At 42.6% G+C, this 22,096-nt stretch overlaps 1 protein-coding gene across 4 annotated transcripts in view; it reads right to left on the reverse strand.

Annotated features, from left to right (window-relative positions):
* Nucleotides 1-22,096, reverse strand: part of CAPN3 (calpain 3) — a gene marked incomplete at its 5' end in the record, with an annotated part of 28,417 nt that overhangs the window by 622 nt on the left and 5,699 nt on the right. Inside the window, 21 exons of one of the 4 annotated variants that reach the window (XM_080618717.1) lie at nucleotides 148-206; nucleotides 1,311-1,427; nucleotides 2,298-2,376; nucleotides 2,982-3,050; nucleotides 3,898-3,962; nucleotides 4,530-4,587; nucleotides 5,221-5,298; nucleotides 6,570-6,671; nucleotides 7,755-7,772; nucleotides 8,783-8,819; nucleotides 9,538-9,746; nucleotides 11,051-11,220; nucleotides 11,768-11,928; nucleotides 13,014-13,091; nucleotides 13,823-13,908; nucleotides 14,222-14,305; nucleotides 16,690-16,830; nucleotides 17,468-17,636; nucleotides 18,059-18,192; nucleotides 19,119-19,237; nucleotides 20,964-21,033. In XM_080618717.1, the coding sequence (XP_080474843.1) occupies nucleotides 148-206; nucleotides 1,311-1,427; nucleotides 2,298-2,376; nucleotides 2,982-3,050; nucleotides 3,898-3,962; nucleotides 4,530-4,587; nucleotides 5,221-5,298; nucleotides 6,570-6,671; nucleotides 7,755-7,772; nucleotides 8,783-8,819; nucleotides 9,538-9,746; nucleotides 11,051-11,220; nucleotides 11,768-11,928; nucleotides 13,014-13,091; nucleotides 13,823-13,908; nucleotides 14,222-14,305; nucleotides 16,690-16,830; nucleotides 17,468-17,636; nucleotides 18,059-18,192; nucleotides 19,119-19,237; nucleotides 20,964-21,033 (2,103 nt within the window). Of the gene's footprint in view, nucleotides 1-147; nucleotides 207-1,310; nucleotides 1,428-2,297; nucleotides 2,377-2,981; nucleotides 3,051-3,897; nucleotides 3,963-4,529; nucleotides 4,588-5,220; nucleotides 5,299-6,569; nucleotides 6,672-7,754; nucleotides 7,773-8,782; nucleotides 8,820-9,537; nucleotides 9,747-11,041; nucleotides 11,221-11,767; nucleotides 11,929-13,013; nucleotides 13,092-13,822; nucleotides 13,909-14,221; nucleotides 14,306-16,689; nucleotides 16,831-17,467; nucleotides 17,637-18,058; nucleotides 18,193-19,118; nucleotides 19,238-20,963; nucleotides 21,034-22,096 lie in introns of all 4 variants that reach the window. The other 3 variants (XM_080618718.1, XM_080618716.1, XM_080618715.1) reach the window with 3 other exon arrangements.

Consider the following 22,096-nt stretch of genomic DNA (forward strand, 5'->3'; position numbering starts at 1 on the left):
ATTTTGGGGAGGTTTTGTATCCTCTTACCAATTGGATGGCAATTTCAGACCAACTCTCATAGGCTCTCTTGAGGACACATGCAGTGAATAATATTAAAATTTAGTATTGTGACATTGTGTTAGAAATACTGGTATAAAGCAGTTTACCTCCAGGACATTGAGCTTAATGATGCCATCTCCATCTTTATCAAAGGCGTGGAATGCCCCTAAAGCAAGGAAGCAAAAATATGTGGAGTAGATTAAATAACTGTGTGCATAAAGATGATCCCAGATAGCAAATCAAATTGTGCTCGTGTTGTGCAAACTTGTGCAGGTATTTACCTAGCTAATACAAGGAGAGACACAGTGGTTTCTTTTGTGTTTGAATGAGATGGGTGTCCTATTTTAGATTCCCTAAGCACATGTAGAATCATAGAATAGTTAGGGTTGGAAAGGACCTTAAGATCATCCAGTTCCAACCCTCCTGCCATGGGCAGGGACACCTCGCACTAAACCATGTCACCCAAGGCTCTGTCCAGTCTAGCCTTGAACAGCGCCAGGGATAGAGCATTCACAACCTCCCTGGGCAACCGATTCCAGTGCCTCACCACCCTCTCAGTAAAGAGCTTCCTCCTTAGATCCAATCTAAACTTCCACTGTTTAAGTTTGAACCCATTACCGCTTGTCCTATCACTACAGTCCCTGATGAAGAGTCCCTCCCCAGTGTCTTTGTAGGCCCCCTTCAGATACTGGAAGGCTGCTATGAGGTCCCCACGCAGCCTTCTCTTCTCCAGGCTGAACAGCCCCAACTTTCTCAGCCTGTCTCCATACGGGAGGTGCTCCAGTCCCCTGATCATCCTCGTGGCGTCCTCCGGACTTGTTCCAACAGTTCCATGTCCTTTTTATGTTGAGGACACCAGAACTGCACACAATACTCCAAGTGAGGTCTCACGAGAGCAGAGCAGAGGGGCAGGATCACCTCCTTCGACCTGCTGGTCACGCTCCTTTTGATGCAGCCCTGGATACGGTTGGCTTTCTGGGCTGCGAGCGCACACTGAAGCCGGCTCATGTTCATTTTCTCATCGACCAACACCCCCAAGTCCTTCTCCACAGAGCTGCTCTGAATCTCTTCTCTGCCCAACCTGTAGCTGTGCCTGGGATTGCTCCAACCCAGGTGTCTCCAGCTGGACATCGAGCCATTGACCACAACTATCTTTAACTATTAGTACTATATCAAGCAGGAGTGCTTTGAACAAGCTTTGCTTTGAGTGCGACTGCATTCTGGGGGTGAGGAGGCGAGGCAGCGTGGTCAGGCTGGGGCAGCCACTCACTGAACATGGCGTCCAGGCGCACAAAGCAGCAGATGAAGCTGTCGAAGTCGATGTTCATGTTCTTGTCGGCGTAGCGCATGGTGATGATGTCGTAGAGCTGGTTGTTCAGCCGAAACCCTGCAGAGGAACAGCGACAGGGTGCAGCTGGGACAGTGGAAGTACTGGTGTCTGTCAGGCCTCCACAGTGGTTTGGCCATAGGCAGGTCCCAGGCTCAGATGAGGCTCAGGCTGTATCCACTCCATAAAATGAAGTACAGTTATAAGGAGCTTCCTTGTGTTCAGCTGCTCTCTTAAAACAGGAGAACACTTGGAAATCACAATCTGGGAGGGATGATAGCACATGAGTTATCATGCTGTGAATATGAAGAGGAGAGGCCTACACCAAAGGGCCTGCAGCTTAGCTGGGCCTGGTAAGAGCAAAGCTACAAAAACTGGTGACAGAAATATGGAAGTTGCTATGAAAACGTAATTGCACAATAGTCAAAAAGTAGATGATGAGGTAGCTCTTGTAACTGAGCCATGGCACTGACTGCTGCAGCTTCGTAAGGGTCTGTCATGATTTGGGTACTGCTGGTTGGCTATATGCAAGGTCATGCATACCCTCAGGCTGTAAGACTGAGAACTTGCTGTTGTAAAATGTGTGTTAAAGCCAGGGCGGGAGGTATTTAAATTTCTTTTTTTGACATTGACAACTTTCCTGGAGAGAATGGAAACCTGGAAAATGAAAATGACCTGAATTTCTACTGTGGCAAGAGTTCAAATCCGTGTCTAGTTCTGTCCTTAGCAGAGGGTCAAATCACTCTTGGTTTGTAAAGTACAAGACAGCTGTTTGTTTCTGTGCCTTGATGAACTGGTACCTGATGTGCCAAATTAGTACTGAAGATGAAATGTCACTGAATCATTACATCTAGGTTTATAGTGATCCTACAGATTTTACAAACAAAACATAATAAGGTTTCTTTAGCTGTTGGGCACTACGGGAAGTACCTGCATCATTGACTGCATTGCGCATCTCGTAGCTGTTAATGGTTCCTGAGTGATCTGTGTCGTAACGCTTGAAGATTTTCTGGAAGAAGGAAAAGCAATAAATACACAACAGAATAAAGCTTGTACTTTAAGTACACAGGAAAACTTCAACATCCTGTTGAGTGTATCCAGTGACTGGATATGGGATGTGTGCCTTGGGCACTTGAGGCTTTGCCATTTGCCTTACACTGCTGCAGCTGGGCAGCCTTGGTTTATAGCTCAGAGCTCCTCTCAGTCAGAAAGCAAAATAACTGAGATCCATGCTGTGAGAAGCAAAAAGCTGTCCCCTAGAGATTCTCCTTGTTTGACTTTGGTCTGTTAATACTCTCTCTTGATTGTCCTAATTAAGCTATCTGTGAGGCCTGATTCTAGTTCCCATCATCCTCTTTCTCCCATCATCTTTTCTTGCCTCCGAGCTCGTCTCATGAGGGTAGTTCTTAAATGAGTACTAGAGCTTCAAGCTATTTGCTTAGGTTGTGAGTAGCATGAGAAGAGACTTTTCTTTTTATAAGCAATTTTTACTTTTTATTGCAGATTTTTAAGCTTTTCTTTTTGCTGTAATATATGTAGGGAATTCTGGTTTTCCTACGCAAACTGCTACACTGTAGAAGCTGTAAAGAATAGCACTGCAGATCCCAACAATACCTGCCAGCTTTTAATCTTGTCCCAGAGATGTCGAAACTCATCGAAGTTTATCCTCCCTGAGCCGTCTGTCTGTGATGCAAACATTCAGGTAAAAAAAACCTCACAATATTTTAAAGAGAAAATTACTTAATTCTGTAACAACTGGTGAAGGGATGGATGTGAAACTGAGTTCAGGATCTTAGCATTCAGAGCTGGCTGAGCTGTGCAGTAAAATATTTGCCTTGGTTATTGTGTGTATTTGTTTCAGGGGTGTGAAGTGCTGTTTGTATAGCAGCAAACATCTGGTACAGGAGTGAGGCTTTCTCCTGGTGCTCTTATAAAGGGCATGAGCAGGATGTTTTAGTGGGAGCTTTCCAAATACCTCCAAATCTGAAGCTTACCTAATGTTTTTTAAGACAACTGAGGTTTATCCTAGAGTGAAGCTCTTTCTGCCGTGCTTAAAATGAATTGGCATTTTGTTGTGTCTTTTATTATACTTGCTTTCAGACAATTTCTGTATGCCTTGCATGCTAAGCACACAGTGGAATGTACAATACATTATAAACTTAATGATAAGAGAAATGTAGTGAGTTTGTTGGCAAGAAATATGTTGATTTAGTTTAAAAAAAACTTTAAAATTATGCTTGAGTACCTGGGTTGCCCAGTCCCGGATACCCAAGGAAGGGTATCATAGAGACTGGCTGATTCTGTAGTTTTCTGGTTTGGGATCATTTCATCTGCCAGCTACACTCATGTTGAGATGACTGGAGTTGAGATGTGTCAAAGAGGAATGCTGTGTGGTCTTACTACAGGCTATAATGTACTGTTCTGCTTCCCTGGTTTTCTAAGTTGTATGTATGTGTGTGTAGTGGTGGAAAATAGAACCTAACTGGACTAGTGTGGTATCAAGCACTCCTCTTTCACCAGAAAAGGATACATCCATTAAAGCAATCATGCTGCGGCAGGATTCCAGTTCAAATCCTTCTGTCCGTAGGTCCTTATCTGAAATAAATGATCCTAGGTGAAGATCATGCAAGTCATCAAGCGCTTCTTGCTTCTAGGTGTAACTCTACTCAAGGTAGAATCCAAACCTACTTCCTTTATCCAGTAAGAAATGAGTGGTAATTTGAAAAGACTTCTGATTAACATTATTGATTGTGAACTACAGATTACTTTTTTGACCCGTTATATACAATAAAAACTTCTGTAAAACTCTACTAACCTCCAGCACACTCAGCAAGCACAGAGTGTGTAGGCTGAAGTTTGCTAAACAGGGAGAAAGGTCTGACTAGACATTAAATTTGCTAGAAATGCTGCATTATCCTGTGTTGTGCTTCCAATCAGCATTTGCTCATTTCTGCATTATCAGTACTGGACTGCTCATACAGAGGATCTCTATGAAAAGCTCAGCTTGCTAAAGTCTCGCATGCAAAGTCCATGGAAGTCTAACTAGGAAATTTGAGAGTTTGAAATCATAAATAATTTTCAGAGTGCAACTGCAGGGTGGAGGGTTCCCTTACAGCACAGATTTCTTTGTCCAGGGTTACTGAAAACCAGGCTTAAACTCACGTTTTTTTACGACGTTATTGAGAACATTCCTGAGTTCTTCAGCATTGATCTCCATGTCCTGGTGGGAAGTGAGGTGAGAATATTGTTAATTATAACATTCCTTGTTAAGCATATAATTTTATGGACAGATACACTAAAAGTATGAAGTCTTCGGTCACTTTTCAGTATGGCATACACATTCTCTATACTAGAGAGTATTCCACTTCATATAAACATTAGTCCAAATCTTTCTTGAGGGTGCAGTAAAAGGCAGGTCTGAATTTACCATATAGTGCTTGTTAAACTACAACTAGAAGAATGACCTTTGATTTCAAGCCACTGTATGAGCCCAAAACCAAAATGCAAAAATCACTGTAACCCATTTGCCGCCTCTTGATTTGTACAGTTCTTTGATGTCTCTTTACTTTTAACTTCCCTTGTTAAGCATATATTGAAGGGCATTGCATTTCTAACTTGTTTATACATCTTGAAGTAATGATAGAAGTAAAAGCATGAATTTAAATAAGGCTCCCTTGTACACAATGGGAATAGCTTATATGTACATATGAGTGTAGCTGTATACTTAATTGGATTTTGATTTGATTTTGCTTAGCTCCAGATCTCAAAGGAGATCTGATTTAAGCAGTTGCTTTAGGTGCTGTTGTGGCTCAGCTGCTTTGGTAGCAGAAACAAGGATCATTTCCATACTCACGTCCCCTGCAATCTGTCGGAAAATATTCCTGAACTGGTTTTCCTCTTCACTTCCCTCTCGAGTTTTTGTTGAAGAACACTGAAAAAAGACAAGAGACACATCCTTAGCCCAGCAGCGAAGGGAAGGGGCCTGCACAGCTCACTCACCCTCAAGCTAGGAAGCCTGTTAGTGAATCTGGAGGCCTTCAGAGGAGAGGGTTGTCCTCCTGTTCCTTTCCCCTTTTTTTGGTTTAATGTGTTCCCTGGCAAAACTGCTGAGTATTTAACTTCATCCCATTGCTCTCCTTTCTCTTGAAGAAGCCTAAATAATTACTTTCACTGACAGATTTTTTGTTTCAAAACGTTGTGAAGGAGAAGTTTGGGGCCTACAAAATTCATAGCTGCCCTGTAGGCTATGAATTGATCAGAAGGACTTGGGCTTGAGAGCTCTTTTTAATGGGGGGCCAGGGAGGGGTCTAGCTGGAGCCAAGCAGTACATAAAACAGAGGAAAAGAGGAAAGTGAAGCTTTCTCAGACTCATGCAAAGAGCAAGCCTGAACTCTGAGGCTGAAAAAGGAAACTCTTTTATGCCTTCTTCCTCCAATATTATATTACAGGAATTCTGTAATGGAGTGAATCTGTTGACTCAGTTCTTATTTTTGTTTGTCTAAACGCAGAAGAAATTTAAGATTAGTTTCCACTTTCCCACCTGTATGCTCTGGCAACCACGCATCAGAACAGCACATTCCCTGTAAGCAGGCATCCCTCATGCCTCCAGATGCCACAAGCATCTTGCTGTTGCATCTCACATCCCTCACATATCTGCGGTCAGAAGCTCTGAATTTGCTATTCTGTGTTCCTCTTCTTTGGTAGTAAAAGAATGGAGGATGCAGGAGTTTCTGGGTTTACTCATCCTTTTCTCCTCTGGCCAATGGGGACTGGTTTAGGGATGTGTAATTTGTAACGAGGAGAGGCTGTGATCATTACAGGCGTTTTCAAAGCCCCTCAGGTGCAGTTTATGGATGTGCCCCATGTAAAGTAGGTACCAGTTCAGGGGGCTGAGCAAGTGTGGATTGAACTGTGCTGCTTGTGGGGAAGGGATCTCTCACAGCTGGGCTCCTTGTATGAGAGAGCAACCAGGAGATGTTTTCAACTGAACCTTCAGGCACAGTTGGTTAAATAACTGAAGGGATAGTCTTTTGCTCATGCTTGTTATATCCACATAAACCAAATGCAAACTATGCTAAGACTTGAAAAGCTGTTAAGTATTTTAGGACACTTTTTTGCCCCATTCCTGCCCTCTCCCCAGCCATTCTTTTATGCTAGCCAGACCAACCCCTATTTCCCCCTTTTGCCAGTTGCGGCAGAAACCTTTTTCTCATCTACGTGGGTTTTTTCACCGTCTTTGCCAGCATCTTCTTCTGCATTCAGTTCCTTATTGCTGTTGGCTCTGTCAGAAACAAATATGATAGGCTAGAAGAAGAATAAAGACAGCAAAAGAGAAATGGAAATTACACAAAAAATAGTAGAAGGAAAAATACTTGGCAACAAACATTTTGTAGTAAAGCACATGCAGCAACAGCTCCTGCCCTGACAGTGTGACTGGAGAAGCCAGAGCTGGGAATGAAAGAAAAGAAACCAAAAAAGAAAAAAATATTAAGGAATTTCCAAAGTTACTGCTCTCCTCATGCTAAAAAAACCCTGCAAAAGTCTTTGCGAAATAGTGCAGTCTCTGGCTTCTAGCTTTCCTTTTCAGAAAGCCAGGCACCGTTTAAATGTGGTTGGGGTTTTGTTTAAGTAAAATAAGCTTCTCAAATTCTCAGTTAAATGATGAACTTGCACCTCTATATGAAGGACAGTAGCACTGTACGAAGACAAACAGAATCTGAATCCTACACAGAAAAGTAGTATTTGTGTGGGAGCTTGTTAGTTACGTGAAGCAGATGTTCTTTCTTTGTATTAATTCTTGAAGTATTCAGCTGTAAGCAGGCTCATGCAATGGTTTTGGTTTAGTGCATAACAATCAAGGAAAGCTGCTACCAGATACAAATGTGTTACCCTGAAGTATTAATTGCAGTCAGCCTGTCTTGAGATTAAAATGTCTGATTGCATTTTCAAGGTCCTAAATGGGTTGTGTAGAATTGGAAGCAGAATCCTGGACTGCAGGAAAGAGAAGTAGCTGCCGTAGGCAACAGAAAGCATGTGTCTGACGAAGGGATGCTTTGCACTAGGAAGGGGTGTCAGGGTGCCTGTGAAGGGCAGTTTGAGCAACCCAGAGGATCAAGCTTATAAAACTGAAATGTTTTTGTTACCCTTTTGCCACCCCCTTAAGCGAGGGGGTAGGGGGTGTATGATGCTAATGCTATTTCATTAGACTTCAGTGTAGGAAGGCAGAATCTTTGCCACCTACAAATGGCCTCTTACCCAATGTCTTTCATTAACTACATCAGTTTCCAGATGCAGAGAAATTGTGATAGCAAGGAACTCTGCTCCTGCCGCATGCATTGCACATGCTCTTTGCCTTGCTGGCACTCAGCACATTGCACAAATACCCACCTTGCCCTTTTTCTTTTTCTGTACAAAAAGAAACAACATATAAAATAAGGGTGTTTTAAAACAACAGAATTATAGATTTTACCCAGATTATGCAGAGCTGATGGTAAAGTTGTTTTTTCTTCCTCTTGCCCTTCCTGACATTTCTTTTCTCATTTCCTATATTCATACAGTTTTCAATCTCCAAAAATAAGAGAAAATGCACCCACCAAAAAATTGACAGAAATTGCAGAAACCATAGCAAACAGTGTCATCTTATCTGGGCTGTTGTCTGCTTGAATAAAGTCTCTATTGTACCTTTAGCTCTCACTATTCCTTTTCTTTTTCCCAGCCTGTCAGTGTAGTGGAGATTGGACTTGTGTGCCCACAGATCAATGATATCTGCAGTTGCAATTAAATCCCACCTGCGCTGGACAGATATTTTGTTATCATAACGGCAAATGAAAGATTAACACTTCTGAGCAAGGTTTGATGGAGCTCAGTTCAGTGCAAGAGCATTTCCTCTGATGTTTTTCCCCAGACTAATTGTATTGTTAGCTGTAGTATATTCCCACAAAGATGTGTAAAACCCCAGGGTGAAGAGGTAGAGCTTATCATGGATGATAGCCTGAATCAGATTTTCATTAGGATCTCATTCCAGAAAGCATATACCTCAAAATAAAATACTTCTTTCTTTGTTAGATGAGGTGCCTATCTCACAAACAAAGTATCTTGAGGCACAGAGTTAGGCCTCCCTGGTGAGTGAATAAGCCTCATTGATGGAGGTAAAAGCAATGCTTAGCATCCAGCTCCTTTGTGCCAGGAGCAGATTCCAATCTGGCAGAAAGGTTTTGTTCTGACAAAATCAGAACATAGTGTATATGAAGCAAGTATTAATAGTAGTATCTTGATGAAGAAAAAATGTGAGGATTTATGCTAAAGGAGCTGTCATGGGGCTCCAAATAGTTTCCTGCTATAGGTTTCCCTAGACGTCATGCTCCTCCTCTCCCTACCCCTATTCATGTACAGAAGAGGCCCAGGACACTACTTACCGATGGACGGTCTGCCTCAATCATATTCTCAACCTCTCTAAAAGAAAGCAGAAAGTAAATAAATAGCAAAGTGACTGTTCCCAGTGTTGCTTGTTTCTGTAGCTGGGGTATAAGCAGCCACTTGAACTTTCCAAACAGCCAGTGGTGTGGGCTGGTTTCCAAGCATTACGGCTGCAGGCTGTAGATGGAGCTTTTTCCCAGTTTGAGCTGAGCATCCCAAGTACCACTTCCAGGAGGGCTGCTGCATGGTTTACTTCTCTAAAGAGCCTTGATAACACTGAACTTGGATTGCTGGGAGTAAAATAGAAGCTGTTTGGCCTAATTAGAGTGACACTAGCTGCAATTTGCTGAGCTCTGGGGAACTAGTTGAAGAGCAGCAAGAGACAAGAAATAACTACCTACTTCTGTGTTTCATTGTGACAAATTAGATCTGGTTCAACGATCTATCTGGCCAAAAACTTCAGCCAGTGACATATAGCAAAAAAACCAAACAGGTTCACTTTCGTTATTAAAAAATCACTAACGGTATGTTTACAAAGGATATCCTGCAAGTAGTAGGCTTCTCCAAAGACAATTCAAAGCAGGCTCTCTCCTTCCTTCTGTAAGGGAAGCTTGGGGAAATTAGTTTGTAGCTTGGAGTTCCTAATGAGGTTAAGAAAGTTAAAATCAGGGTATAGCAAATGGGGAACATGACTATCGCAGGCTAGTGAGCTCTCCTCCATCTTTATGACCCATTAAATGAATCTGTAACTTACTCTGAAAGACTTCTTTTCTCTGAGAAGACCCTCAGGATGAATTCTCCCTCCTGGTGGGGTTCGTATGTTGATGGGATGATGACGTATTCACTGGGAGGTAACCGGAAGCGTTCAGAGATTTCTCGCATGTTTATATAGGTCTTACTTCTAGCTTTGGAGGCATTGTAGAGGAAAAAGTCCTTTTGCAAGTGGTGCTTGGTACCATGCATCTGCAGAACAAATGAGTCCATTTGTCTTCAAGGAAGTCTCATCCATTGCCCAGGTGGTTTGTCGTGTGGGCAGTACATGGTTGAGACAGAAAACACCAATGGAGCAGCAGCCTAACAAGCAAGGAGCTGACAAGGGATGCTAGCTGATAACAGATACCAAGTCTGTCACCTTTAAGTTGCTACTGGCTGGGTCTAGTTGGCTTCTGAGGGCTTCTGTGTACCTTTAATATACTTTCTTCAATGGCTGAAAATGCCATGGTTTTTCCAAACAAATTCTAAGACTATAGAGAAAATTCTGTGGCTGCAGGATATAGGTCATTGGCATTATTTGCAGGAGGAAATGGAAATGGTTTAGGGTGGTTTTGCATGGAGTGCAAAGGCAAAGTGCTTGCTGATGCTGCTTCCTGCAGCCCAGGCTCACTGACTGGCGTGCAAAGTCATGGTCAGGTCTCATATGGAATAGATAAGAAGGACTGAGGAAAAGGTGCAAGTGAGAAGGAACAAAAAATTACTCACAAAATGTACTAATAAACATTCAAAGCAGAAAGGTTAGCAGTTTCACTTCTGTTACATCCCTGAAAACAGACTTCACTGGACAGTTTCCTGCTGACTTACAGACAGGCACAATAGTAACGCTAGCTGTGATTATACACCAAGATGTCAATCTGCCTCCGTTCTGCTCATACCTCTTTGGGCACCTTAGGGAGAAACAAAGAGAAGAAACAGTCAGAGCTGCTAGTGAGTCCCCTTGTTTATAGATCATACAGAAGGGTGTTCACATAGATTTCTGGGGATGCAGGCAGTGATTAAAATGCCCCAAATTAGGTAAATATGCTAAGCAATTTCTCTCTTCTTTTCTAGACTTCTTGGGATCTACATGAGATCCACTAAGATCTGCACTAAATATGTTTGTGCAAAGGACTGAATAAATTGACTTCCTCATGAAGTCAATAGCAGGGACAGAGAGGTTAATCGCTACCTGTGTGTCTTGGATGTCTGTTTCTTTTTTCACACTATTCTGCCAATGAAATATTCAGTTTCAGCAAGATGAAAGAGAGATGGAAGGATTTATGGGAAAGAGTATGTTCAGATCTGTCAGTAAGTCACTACAGAAGCTTAAAAAGTGTGTTATTTATAGATGGGGTAAAACCTGAGGTTACTGTGGTCTGAATGGTTACATAGCCTTTACTTGCCAAGTAAAGATTGCAATTCAAATTATCAGACTGCATGATTCGGTGACTCCCTTGGTAAGGGCATAGTGTCAGGATCTGTGACTGGTGCAAAGAATAGTCTACAGCTAGTACCTCATAGATGGCAAAGCCAATGGTATACAGGTTGGCTCCCAGCTTGCGTTCTTTCCTCCTGTTTTTCTGCATCAGTGCAACAAGGAAGCTGCAGATAACCTGTTCATCCTCAGGATCATCATCTTCCTCCAGGAGCTTCAAGCGATACTGGGGATTGGTCCAAAATGTATCTGTGAAATCCCAACAACAACCCAAAGCAAACATGTAATACTTCAGTTTTCTGATGATACTCATGATCAAAGAGAATATTTAAGTTCACTTCTTGTGGCTTCTGAGGGGAAGGTTAAAAGTGGGCTAACATGTACCTCTTTTTTATATGTTATGTGGTTTACATTGTCCTAACAAAACTGCACACCAAAGGAGGATATAAAATGAAGAACTGAAATCTGACAAACTTCAAAACACCTAAAACTAACTATAAGAAAGTGAATTTCCTGAGTGAAATCTGTTAGAGTGAACTTGATCTCTTTTATCTTACTTGGGACACTGTGAAGTATTTGAACAATCATTTCTCTTTGCCAGGCCTGCCTTTTGGGCTTACAAGGTACTGTCACAAACATAGTGACAGAAGATTTCCAGGTACAAATCAGCCTCATCCACTGAGGAAGCAAGGCTTTTGCTTGGCTGAGCACTGATCAGGCTGTGGTATGACTTACCCTGTGGTATCTAATTCAGTTCCCACCAAAGAGGCTGTATCTCCCAAGACCTTTTGCTTACCTGGATAATTGCGGCAGCCTCCAGCTGAGCAGCCTCTCACCCAGCGCCCTTCGTTGACCGACACAGTCCAGGTCTGGAGTTTATCGGCTTCCAGAGTATCAGGTGTGAGGTTACAGATCTCAAGTTTTGTGAAGTGCCTCATGAAATCTTCAAATGATATCCTGGAGGAATTGAGGGGAAACTGAACCCAAACGGATTTACATGGTGGGCAGCTGTTGGAAAGATCTTGGTGAGGTGGAGGAAGGTGACCAATAAAACTGCCACTATTAGGGGAAGTTTGCCACGACAGTACCATGATTTCCTAATGCATTTGGGCTGCTCTTTGGTCAGTTAGCACAATTACATCTCCAAACTGGGGGAAAGTGAGCTGAGAGGGTGGTACGTAGGAAGAGTGATGGACAACTTCTGGAAGTGTAGCATAATTAGAAGGACTGTGCTTGTGGCACTCAATAAACCCTGGTGGTAGACTGAGGGGATCACAGAGTAAGGCTTACTGGGAATACGAAGGGGAACAGGGATTACCACAATGGTTGTAGCAGATTTAGGTAACGCAGTGTGATTAATTTTTGCTATGGTTGCAGATCTCCTAGAGAAACACGGGGTTTTGAGTGATGTCAAACAGCAGCCCAGAAAGCCAACTGTATCCTGGGCTGCATCAAAAGGAGCGTGACCAGCAGGTCAAAGGAGGTGATCCTGCCCCTCTACTCTGCTCTCGTGAGACCTCACTTGGAGTATTGTGTGCAGTTCTGGTGTCCTCAATATAAAAAGGACATGGAACTGTTGGAACAAGTCCAGAGGAGGCCATGAGGATGATCAGGGGACTGGAGCACCTCCCGTATGAAGACAGGCTGGGAAAGTTGAGGCTGTTCAGCCTGGAGAAGAGAAGGCTGCGTGGAGACCTCATAGCAGCCTTCCAGTATCTGAAGGGGGGCTATAGGGATGCTGGGAATGGACTCTTAATTAGGGACTGTAGTGACAGGACAAGGGGTAACGGGTTAAAACTTAAACAGGGAAGTTCAGATTGGATACAAGGAAGAAGTTCTTTACTGTGAGGGTGGTGAGGCACTGGAATGGGTTGCCCAGGGAAATGAATGCTCCATCCCTGGCGGTGTTCAAGGCCAGGTTGGATGAGGCCTTGGGTGACATGGTTTAGTGTGAGGTGTCCCTGCCCATGGCAGGGGGGTTGGAACTAGATGATCTTAAGGTCCTTTCCAACCCTAACTATTCTATGATTCTATGTTCTCACCAGAACTCCCCATCTTCTGCAATCTTGTGCTGCAGGCGGATTTTCTCTTCTTCATTAATAAAGGTCCATTCCTCTGACCTTCAAAGGAGTAAATACAATATTATAATACAGTTTTCATTAAAATTTCTACTCTTTACTGTAAGCCTTGTAGAGTGGGAAGTCAAGAGTCATCTTGCTATATCCATTGATTTTTTTCTTTGAGAGCCTTGCAACCATTTGTTTTCAATGCTACCCTCCTGTCCACATGCCCAAATAAGAAAACAATTGTCCTACTTCTCTCTGCCTTCCCTTCAGACTTCCTCTTAACAGCTCTCAAAAATCCACTGAACTGTGTTCATTTTGTTTAGCTTGAAGAAAAAAGTGTTTGCAGACTCTTATTGCTGAAGTAGCTGTTGAAATTCCTTTTGGTAAAACCTAATGACCAGCTTTATCCAAACCTACTCATGTACTGACATCTTGCTTCATCCAAATTTGTCGTAACTTAAAAGATTTTTCTACTGTCACATCTTGTTTTAAAAATGGACATCGCTGAACTTGTTAGGTGGTAAAATCAGATTGTGCCATTAGACTGGATTCTCTCTTCATTTCCATTGATTAAAGCCTCTTAACATCTTTTTTTAGGTTCTTTTCTTTTTCACAGCTTCAGCTAAGCACTCAAGAATGACCAAATTCAAAGTGCAGGTGTCAAAATGACCACAAAGACAGTTCACATACTTCATCAGTAAATGGTAGGGTCACACACAAGCCACAGTCAGGCAAATAAACCTTCAATTTTTTTCTTTCCAAATCATGTGATGCTGTTTACTCACTTGTCACTCCAAGGTCCATTCCATTCCACCTGTCCCCAAGGGTTTCTCAGCCGTACCAGACGTATTTTTTCCCCTTTAAATGTTGTCTAGTTGAAAAAGAATGCAACAAGAATAGACTGAGAGTACGGTCAAAAGGAACGTTCTGCCTGTCAAGCTGCTCATACCAGCTCCTCCATTACCCAGCCTGACCTGCCTGGGGTGAGTGTGGGAGGGCTGTAAGACCAGGAGATGACTGGCTGTGGCCACCTCTGCCCGAGTAGTTGAAGATCCAGTTCCCCAGAAAGCCAAAACTTGGACAGGTGACATGCTAATTCTCAGTAGAGCATGCCATCGCCTATCAGGAGAGGGCTTTTCTGCACGTGTTCTGCAGTGAAGGGCAGGAAAGGGACTTGTACATACCTCTTCCACAGCTGTGACTGAGTAGGCATGACCTTTGACGAGCCCACAAGACATCCGGGTTTCATACTGCATTGGCACTATGGTCTGTTAGACACAAGATAAGAACTTATAAGAGTCATGAAAAGCTCTGCTGGCTGCCCTAAGGCAGGTAGTGCCACCCAGAGCTTTTGAGGTAAGGCACGGTCCAGGTGAAAGGGTTTTTTGTCTTGTTCTCTTTGTGTTTGCCAAGGTGGCCAAGGTTAGTGCCAACAGATTAATGTTATTGCTTAGAAAGAAGTGGAGCACCAACTAAAAAAGCAAAAAGTTAATAATATGAATTGGAAAGGACATTCTGTGATTTACTTTTTCCCTTTGTGTACGTTAGTGCTTAGCTAGAATTTAGAATATTTAATCGAAACACTTAGATTTTGTATTAGTAGAACTACTCTGCCTTTTCTGGGATAGTATGTTCTTGTATGTCTCAGTTAAGTTTATTGCATATTAACTGGAAACATCAGAGCAGATCAACACCCAGAATCAGAATGGTTTGGGTTGGAAAGGACCTTAAGATCATCTAGTTCCAAGCCCCCTGCCATGGGCAGGAACACCTTCCACTACACCAGGAACACTTTCATCTTTACACACAGCTGCTATCTTATCACAATGACATTAAAGCATCCTATTTAATAAACTGTTCCTACTAATTTACACTATTTTTTAAAATTAATTTTCTGTGGAATAAAATGTACATTTCCACAGGAAATTAATCCTCCTGATTGAAATTTTTCTTTCTTCAGCAATGTGTTGCTCAGGGATAAATACATTTTCTGTCTTGGTAAATGAGTGTTATTTTGTCTCATAGATTACTTCCCCTTCTTCATCACGTTTGTCTCTAAGAGATGCCTGTAAGGCTCTGCCAGTAACTCTGCTCTCCCTTCCTGGCATATCTGTGGGCATGAGAAAGGCAGGGCTGGAAATGGAGAATTAGTAAAGTCAAGTCACACAGATACATTCTCAGCTTGCCCAGGGAGGATCTCATGCAAATACTTCCTTGCTGTCACAATTATTTTCCATTATTTCCCTTTTCCTCCTGTTTCTTTTTCTTTCTTGCTCCTGTTTCCATACTTTTTATGCATATAACCTCATACCTATTTCTTTATTTCTTCATTTCTACTCATATTGTTGGCATCATTACTTACTAGAACCCTTTTCTCACACTTTTCTGTTTAAGAATGCTAACTTCTGCTAGTGCTCTGGGCCACCTCTCTGAAGTGCAACTGCAGCCTGCACTATCTACACACATCATCATCAGGAGTCATGATTTCTTTTCTGGTGATGGCTCAGGAATGTGTAATAACCAGCAGCACAAGAGATGCTGAGCAGCAAGTATAGAAAGAGTTTTGCAACCTTCTTTCAGTAGACAGTCACTGGGGAGGAAATTCCCCTCAAAACATGGGTAATTTGGGCAGCCATGCTTGCAACACAAGGCAGTTACACCGAGCTTTCCTGAAGAATTACACCATTTCAGTCTTCTGGGAAGACTAAATATGGATGTCAAAAGAGGAAAAATCAGCTATTTCCGCTGCAAATACACAACACAGTTTGCACAATCAAAAGTTTTATGTATTATTATGTAATTGTGGAGGTTTTGTTTGGTTTGGTTTTTCCTTGGTTGTTGGTTTGTTTTCTGGGTTATTTTCTTTTCCTTCTTTATTTCTCTGTAAAGCAAGCAACATAATTTCATTGTCATGGAAATGCTCCCTGAAGTATTACAGCTGCCTGACAGAGCGAAGGAAAAGGCAATGTGTCCCTCCACAGATTTGAAAGCTTTTAAGTCGGCCAATATGGGATTTTTCTTAATAGGTTTTAATATCCTTCTCTTTATTTTGTTAGATACTTGGGAATGTTGAAGTTACTTTGTATGTTATCGCACATGTAAAACTCAATGTGTTTTTCTTTCCCTTGTTGAGCTTTTTTAAATGAGGGAATTAATGGCAGTAATCTAAAAGGAACATCCTGAGAACAGCCTCCTCCATTTGTGGCCAGAGCCCCATAACGCTCTCAAAATAAGTTCACCAAGTGCTTTTGTGTCTCGAGTGAGCCCCGTGCAGAGCTTGCTTTTTCTTCCATTCACATCCCCACACACCCTAGGGGATCTTTTTCTAGCCTAGTATTTTAATTGTCTTGTTCTCACAACCTTTTGCGAGTAAGGGATTTGATAACATCCACTAATCTTTTCCTATTCTAAAAATGATAAGCCTGTGCCACAAGCCAGCAGTATAAGCAAAGCTCTCTCACATCAGTCACCGTGTTTTAAAGCACTGAAGTCTTTTAACACATATGTCAAATAGCATCCATAAGAACAGGTCTTCAGTGTTGTAATAATTCAGTGCAGCCAAATAAGGATTTAAAAGCATAGGTGATGTGTTTCTCTAACTGTCTGTAAATGAAAGCACTGTGAAGTCAATCACTTCTGGAGACATACGCACCCAGGCTGGCCTGTCATCCGTTGCCTGGTAGTTTACAGTGGGGTAACTCATCTGTGAGTTTTCCAGATTCTTCACCATTCGAGCAATCAGTTCCCCGATGTCGCTCCGAGGAGCTGATCCATAAGAAAAGCCTAGTTGATCCTGGAACAGAGAGTGGGAGAAAAGTATTATGCAAAAAGATGAGGCAGGGAGATAGAAGAGAAATCCTACAAGAAAGATGAGTGGTAAAAGACAGCCTGGATAACTTCTTCCTCATTATGTCCATACTTATCTGCAGTGGTTGATAGCACCAGTTGTTTTCCTGCCTTTACTGTAACTTTATAATCCATAATGGCCATTGAAATTACTTTTTTTTAATCTTAAATTTACCACAATAAATTAAGACAATCTGAGGCTGTGTTGGCAATTGAAGGGTTAAATTCCTACACGTTGGGACACTTAGCATCTTTGACATGAAGATTTGTGTCTTACAGAGCTGCAGCACCCCCAGACTAACCTCATTTTACTGGGCAAGGCAATGGAGGGTGGGGTGTTGGTGTTGCTGATCACACCCTTTCTGTCCACCTCCATGTTCTGCTTCTATTCATTTCCCTTTTGATTCTTGTTATTTACCAATGAGTGTTGTTTAGTGGAGATCACTCCATCTGCTAGAAATGGATGTTTGCTATGTGGACTAAACCAAGCAGCTCTAAAAGGGGGCATATATTTGATTATGGATTGAGAGGTCCCTCTGCTTTGCCATTTCTTATGGCTCATCAAAAAGTTCAGATGGACTCACATCAATGGAGCTGGCCATGAGGGAACCTCTGTCAATGGCATGTTTCATGATTTTATAGATATCTTTAGGGGCATCCTTTATATCATAGAACTCTGTGACTCCTCCCGTGAAGTCCTCCATGGCTTCGGTGGTGTTGCCTCCTTTCAAAGCTTCGTATGACCCATGGAGTCTTGGAAAGAGAAAGGAAAAAGATTCCCTTTTACACAGATAAAGATACCCACGTATGTATTTTTACCTATCTTGTCTATGTGTGAATATAGATCTGTAAATACACATACTAAGAAAACCCACAAACCATCTGCTTGATAACCCACAAGTTAAAAGTTTTAAAACATGCCACCTACACAAATTAAAAGAAAAAAACCCAGATATGTTGAGAATTAAATGAAGACCTCTGAAGGAGCAGCGAACCTATAGAAAATATGCTTTATCCCATCCCCAATTCTGAGGCATAAGAATCTAAGGGAAAAGGCACGGGTATGTTCAGAGACTGTCTCCATGCTCACTATAAGTCCTCTACTCAGTGGTTTAACCACCTCCCCAGCCAAAGCCTTGGTGGGGATCCCCAGCACAGTCCGGTGGGTCTTTTACTTTGCATAGGCCTTTTCCAGGAGGGCGCTCCAGAACTCGTTGCGCTGGGAGGACTTGGTAAAGACCAGCTGGTTGTTGTACGTGGGTAAGCAGTCATCGATGACGACGTCCACCCAGTCTCCATAGCGCCAGAACTGAGTAAAGGCAAACAGAGAAAACATATGGGTTGGCTTGGTGCAGGGAGCAGGAGCCTGGCTGAAAAGCTGGGCTGAGAGAGCAGAGATCATAGAGCCATAGAACGGTTTGGGCTGGAAGGGACCTTAAAGCCCATCCAGTTCCAACCCCCTGCCACGGGCAGGGACACCTTCCACTACAGCAGCTTGCTCCAAGCCCCGTCCAACCTGGCCTTGAACACTGCCAGGGATAGGGCAGCCACAGCTTCTCTGGGCAACCTGTGCCAGCGCCTCACCACCCTCATAGTAAAGAATTTCTACTGTATATATAACCTAAATCTCCCCTGTTTAAGTCTGAAGCCATTGCCCCTTGTCCTATCACAACAGTCCCTGATGAGGAGTCCCTCTCTGGGGAAATGTGGAAATTCACTCCTTTGCAATGCAGCTACTGGGAGGGAGGCAGCTGTACCGAATTCCCCTGGGCAACACGTGCGGGACAGTGAGATGTCTGTTAGGAGAACCAAGGGAAATGTGGAAAGCCGTCAATCTTTTCTGAATAAGCAGTTCTGCAATAAGTTGTTTTTGACAGACCACCTGCTTGTGGGCCTAAAAATAGATGCTCTTGCATGTCTGTGCTGGCTGTAGTGCTCCATCTGAGCAGGGAGACAGGACTGGGCACCTGTTCCTATCCCTTACGCACAGGACACAGCAATCTGCAAATGCTTCTGGAGCAGGTTTATTATCCCTAATTGCTTGTATGGGCTGGCTCTTCTGTGACTGCCCTGTTGGAAGAGTTTGGGGTGAGGCAATTCAATGCCTTTTCCTTCCCCGCTATCACTCACGCTTTCGAAGGATGGAGAAGCGAGAGGAAAGAGTGTTACTGAGAGCTGAGCTCTCTCTTGGGTAATTGCAGTTACAACCGCTTTCCACTAGATGAAGAGACTCACCTGGAAGTGGAAGATGCCAGCATAGTTTTGTATAAAGGACTGGTCATGAGGTATGACTTTACAAAGTAGTTTTTTATTCAGTGTCAGGCAAGCAATGGCAGCCAGGAACCAGCAGTCACCTGTAAAGGAGCAGAAGCAGCAGACAAACTGAAGGCACAGAGCAACTAGAAACAAAGGGAGAACCTGAGATATTGCAGTGACATGTTAATTCTCAGTAGGACATGCTGTCACCTTTCAGGAAAGGGCTCTTCTCCATGTGTTCTGTAGTACTTTAACACTTTATTTATTTGTGCTCTGGAAATGCTCGTTGGCATCATTCATGACTGGTACATGCCTATTAAATATATGATGTTCCTGTAATATAGAAAAAGCCCAAAACTTTGTGAGTGCTGTAACTTGTGCTAAGATTTCCCTGTCCCATGTGAATGTGTATCTGACCTTCCATGTTAGTTCTTCCAAGCTTAGCACAGAGGCTGGCTGAGAGGTAACTCTTGCAGGTGGAGCTCTGCACAGCTGAGGTTCAGTTTCACGTGTTCATTTTCTGCTCTGAAAATAACCCACTGCCCCACTCATGGTTCTGTGGGGCCTCTTTGCTGCTTCATTGCTCTCACGTGTTTTCCTCTTTTTGAATCCATGTCTGCATTCTTGCAAACACTCTCCCCTTTAATGCTTTGCAGTTTCTGCTTCAGACTCTTGCATAAGCTTGCTGCCTCTGTGGGAGCTCTGAGAAAGTGACTTTCTCCCATAGTACTTCTGTGTTCAGCAAAGAATGGCTCAAGCCATAATTAAAACCTCTCAGCTGCTGCTGCAAGAGAGGTTATAGGGTAAGCTTGCCTGAGCAGTGTGAATTAGAGGGCTGACAGAATTATACGAGGTGGTGAAAACTAAATCTGGTTACAGGGCATTGGAAAAGACATTTATGGGACTGGTGGAGCGATAAAACATCTAGAAATACATATACGTATTCTTGGAAACTAACTCTATACATATAGCAGTACATTTTAAGTTACCTATTTCCCCTTAGGAAGATGTGAGGTCCACTATGACCAGGAGTTTTCTAAACCATGCAAAGTTCAGCAGAAGTCAAAAAGGTAAACAATGCTATGTGTAGTTGGGGAAGGAATGGAAAACAAAAAGAGAGAACATATTATGCATATGAACTCATTTGTGGCCACAACTTAGCAAATGTGGAGTTCTGGTCACCTCAAAAAGAAAGGCAGATTTAAGTACTACGAAGGTGATGAGGACAGTCACGAGCACATAACACTTAATGAAAAAATTAACACAGTTAGGATGTATTAGCTCAGGAGAAAGACCACAGGAGAATGTGGGGAATGACTTCACAAAGCAGTGCAGGTGAGTGTTGGAGGGGTATCATTTGTACCTAAGTATTGGCTTTATATATCAAAGTATCTTTAAGCATCTGAGCTTAAGGTCTTCAATATAAGGGTCGTCTTTGAGTAGAAGGCACATTTAGCTGGAGGCCTTCAGAAGCTCCTGTATGGAAATAACAGACTAAATACCTGAAAAAATGCAGTAGCTGATTAAATCCTTTTCTCAATCAACTCTTTATCTCCTCCTCCTCCTTTTCCCCTCCTCCAAGACTGAAAGAAAGGCTAGATGGTGTTTTGTAACCCACTCATGAAAAGCAAAATACCCTGCATCTTTCACTTCAACTTCTGCCCTACATTGTTACTAGGCAGATACAATGATTTGCTAAGAGAGAAGGAATCAGTAGATGTGTAGTGATTTCAAATAACGCATTGGAAGCAAAAGAAAATAAAATGAGAGCTAAACTATGATGCAGACTGCAAAAAGTACAGAGTTTAACTAGCAATCCCATACCTAATTCTCCTTGGCAGATATCTGTTCTGTTGGCTCCACCAATAATAAACCGTGGATTCTCGCAGATTTCCTGCAAAATTGAAACAGATGAATGAGCAGAAACAGCATTCATTATGATGTGTTTGCCACAGAAATAAAGGCTTGTTTAGGACAATGTTTTCCTGTTTGTGGATATCAAAATCTCTTGCACAGATGTCTCCCGCAGAGTTTCACTATGAAAATGTTTTGGAATCTGGATGTTGCAGACTTCAGCCAGAGTTCTATCCATGTATCTACAAGGTCTAATAGCTAGTCTGGGGGAATTCTCAGGAATAATCAGCTGCTGGTTAAGAGATTTTCTTCTTTTCCTCATGTTGCAGTACTACATTGCCAATGCTGCATTCAGAAATGCATATCATCTATACTCTGAGGAAGGTCTATTTTGTCCTGCACTTAGGACAATGCATTGGGTTTGTCAGTATTTATACTAGTGCAGAATGGACACAAGATGCTATACAGGCATAAATAATTAAGGAATTGCTGTAGGGAGGGAAGGACTATGTAGGAACTACTAGCAAATGAGGTTGGGACTATTGCAGGGTTACACAGCCTTTTTCTGTATAGACAAAGAACCATGGGGTATAGGAAAACCAAGGGAAGAAGTAGGTACAACCTGTCCTACAGCGGAAAAAAAAGTCCCTGCTTTATCCCATCTCTCATAGTCAAATACTTGATATGGGAAAGAAAAAGATGCCACTGGGTAAGGAAAGAAGGATAATGCAACCTCAGAACCACTTCCCTGAGCAGCTGCAAGTGGGGAAGAAGACAAAGTATAGTCCAAGAAGCCCATCTGTTGGAAGATGGCAAGGCTGGAAAGGAGAGGAACAAACAACTGACAATTGCTTGTGTGGCAGTACAGGCAGCTGATGCTGCTTCTGAGGTCTAAAACTTTTTTCCCCACATCATCAGAGTAGCCCTGGATTTCCCAGACACATATTTCAGGTCTTTTAGTTTCACTTGGCTTGTGCCCACTTCTTTGCTCCTTCACAATAATCATCAGAGTTGCTTTGATGTAAGTATCTGGATTAGTCATATATCCAAATAGAGAGACCAGTTTCAGTCACCTTATTCTCCTTGAGGAAGGAAGTGGAGGG

Source organism: Psittacula echo (genome assembly GCF_963264785.1).
Source record: "Psittacula echo genome assembly, chromosome: 5".
NCBI lineage: Eukaryota > Metazoa > Chordata > Aves > Psittaciformes > Psittacidae > Psittacula > Psittacula echo.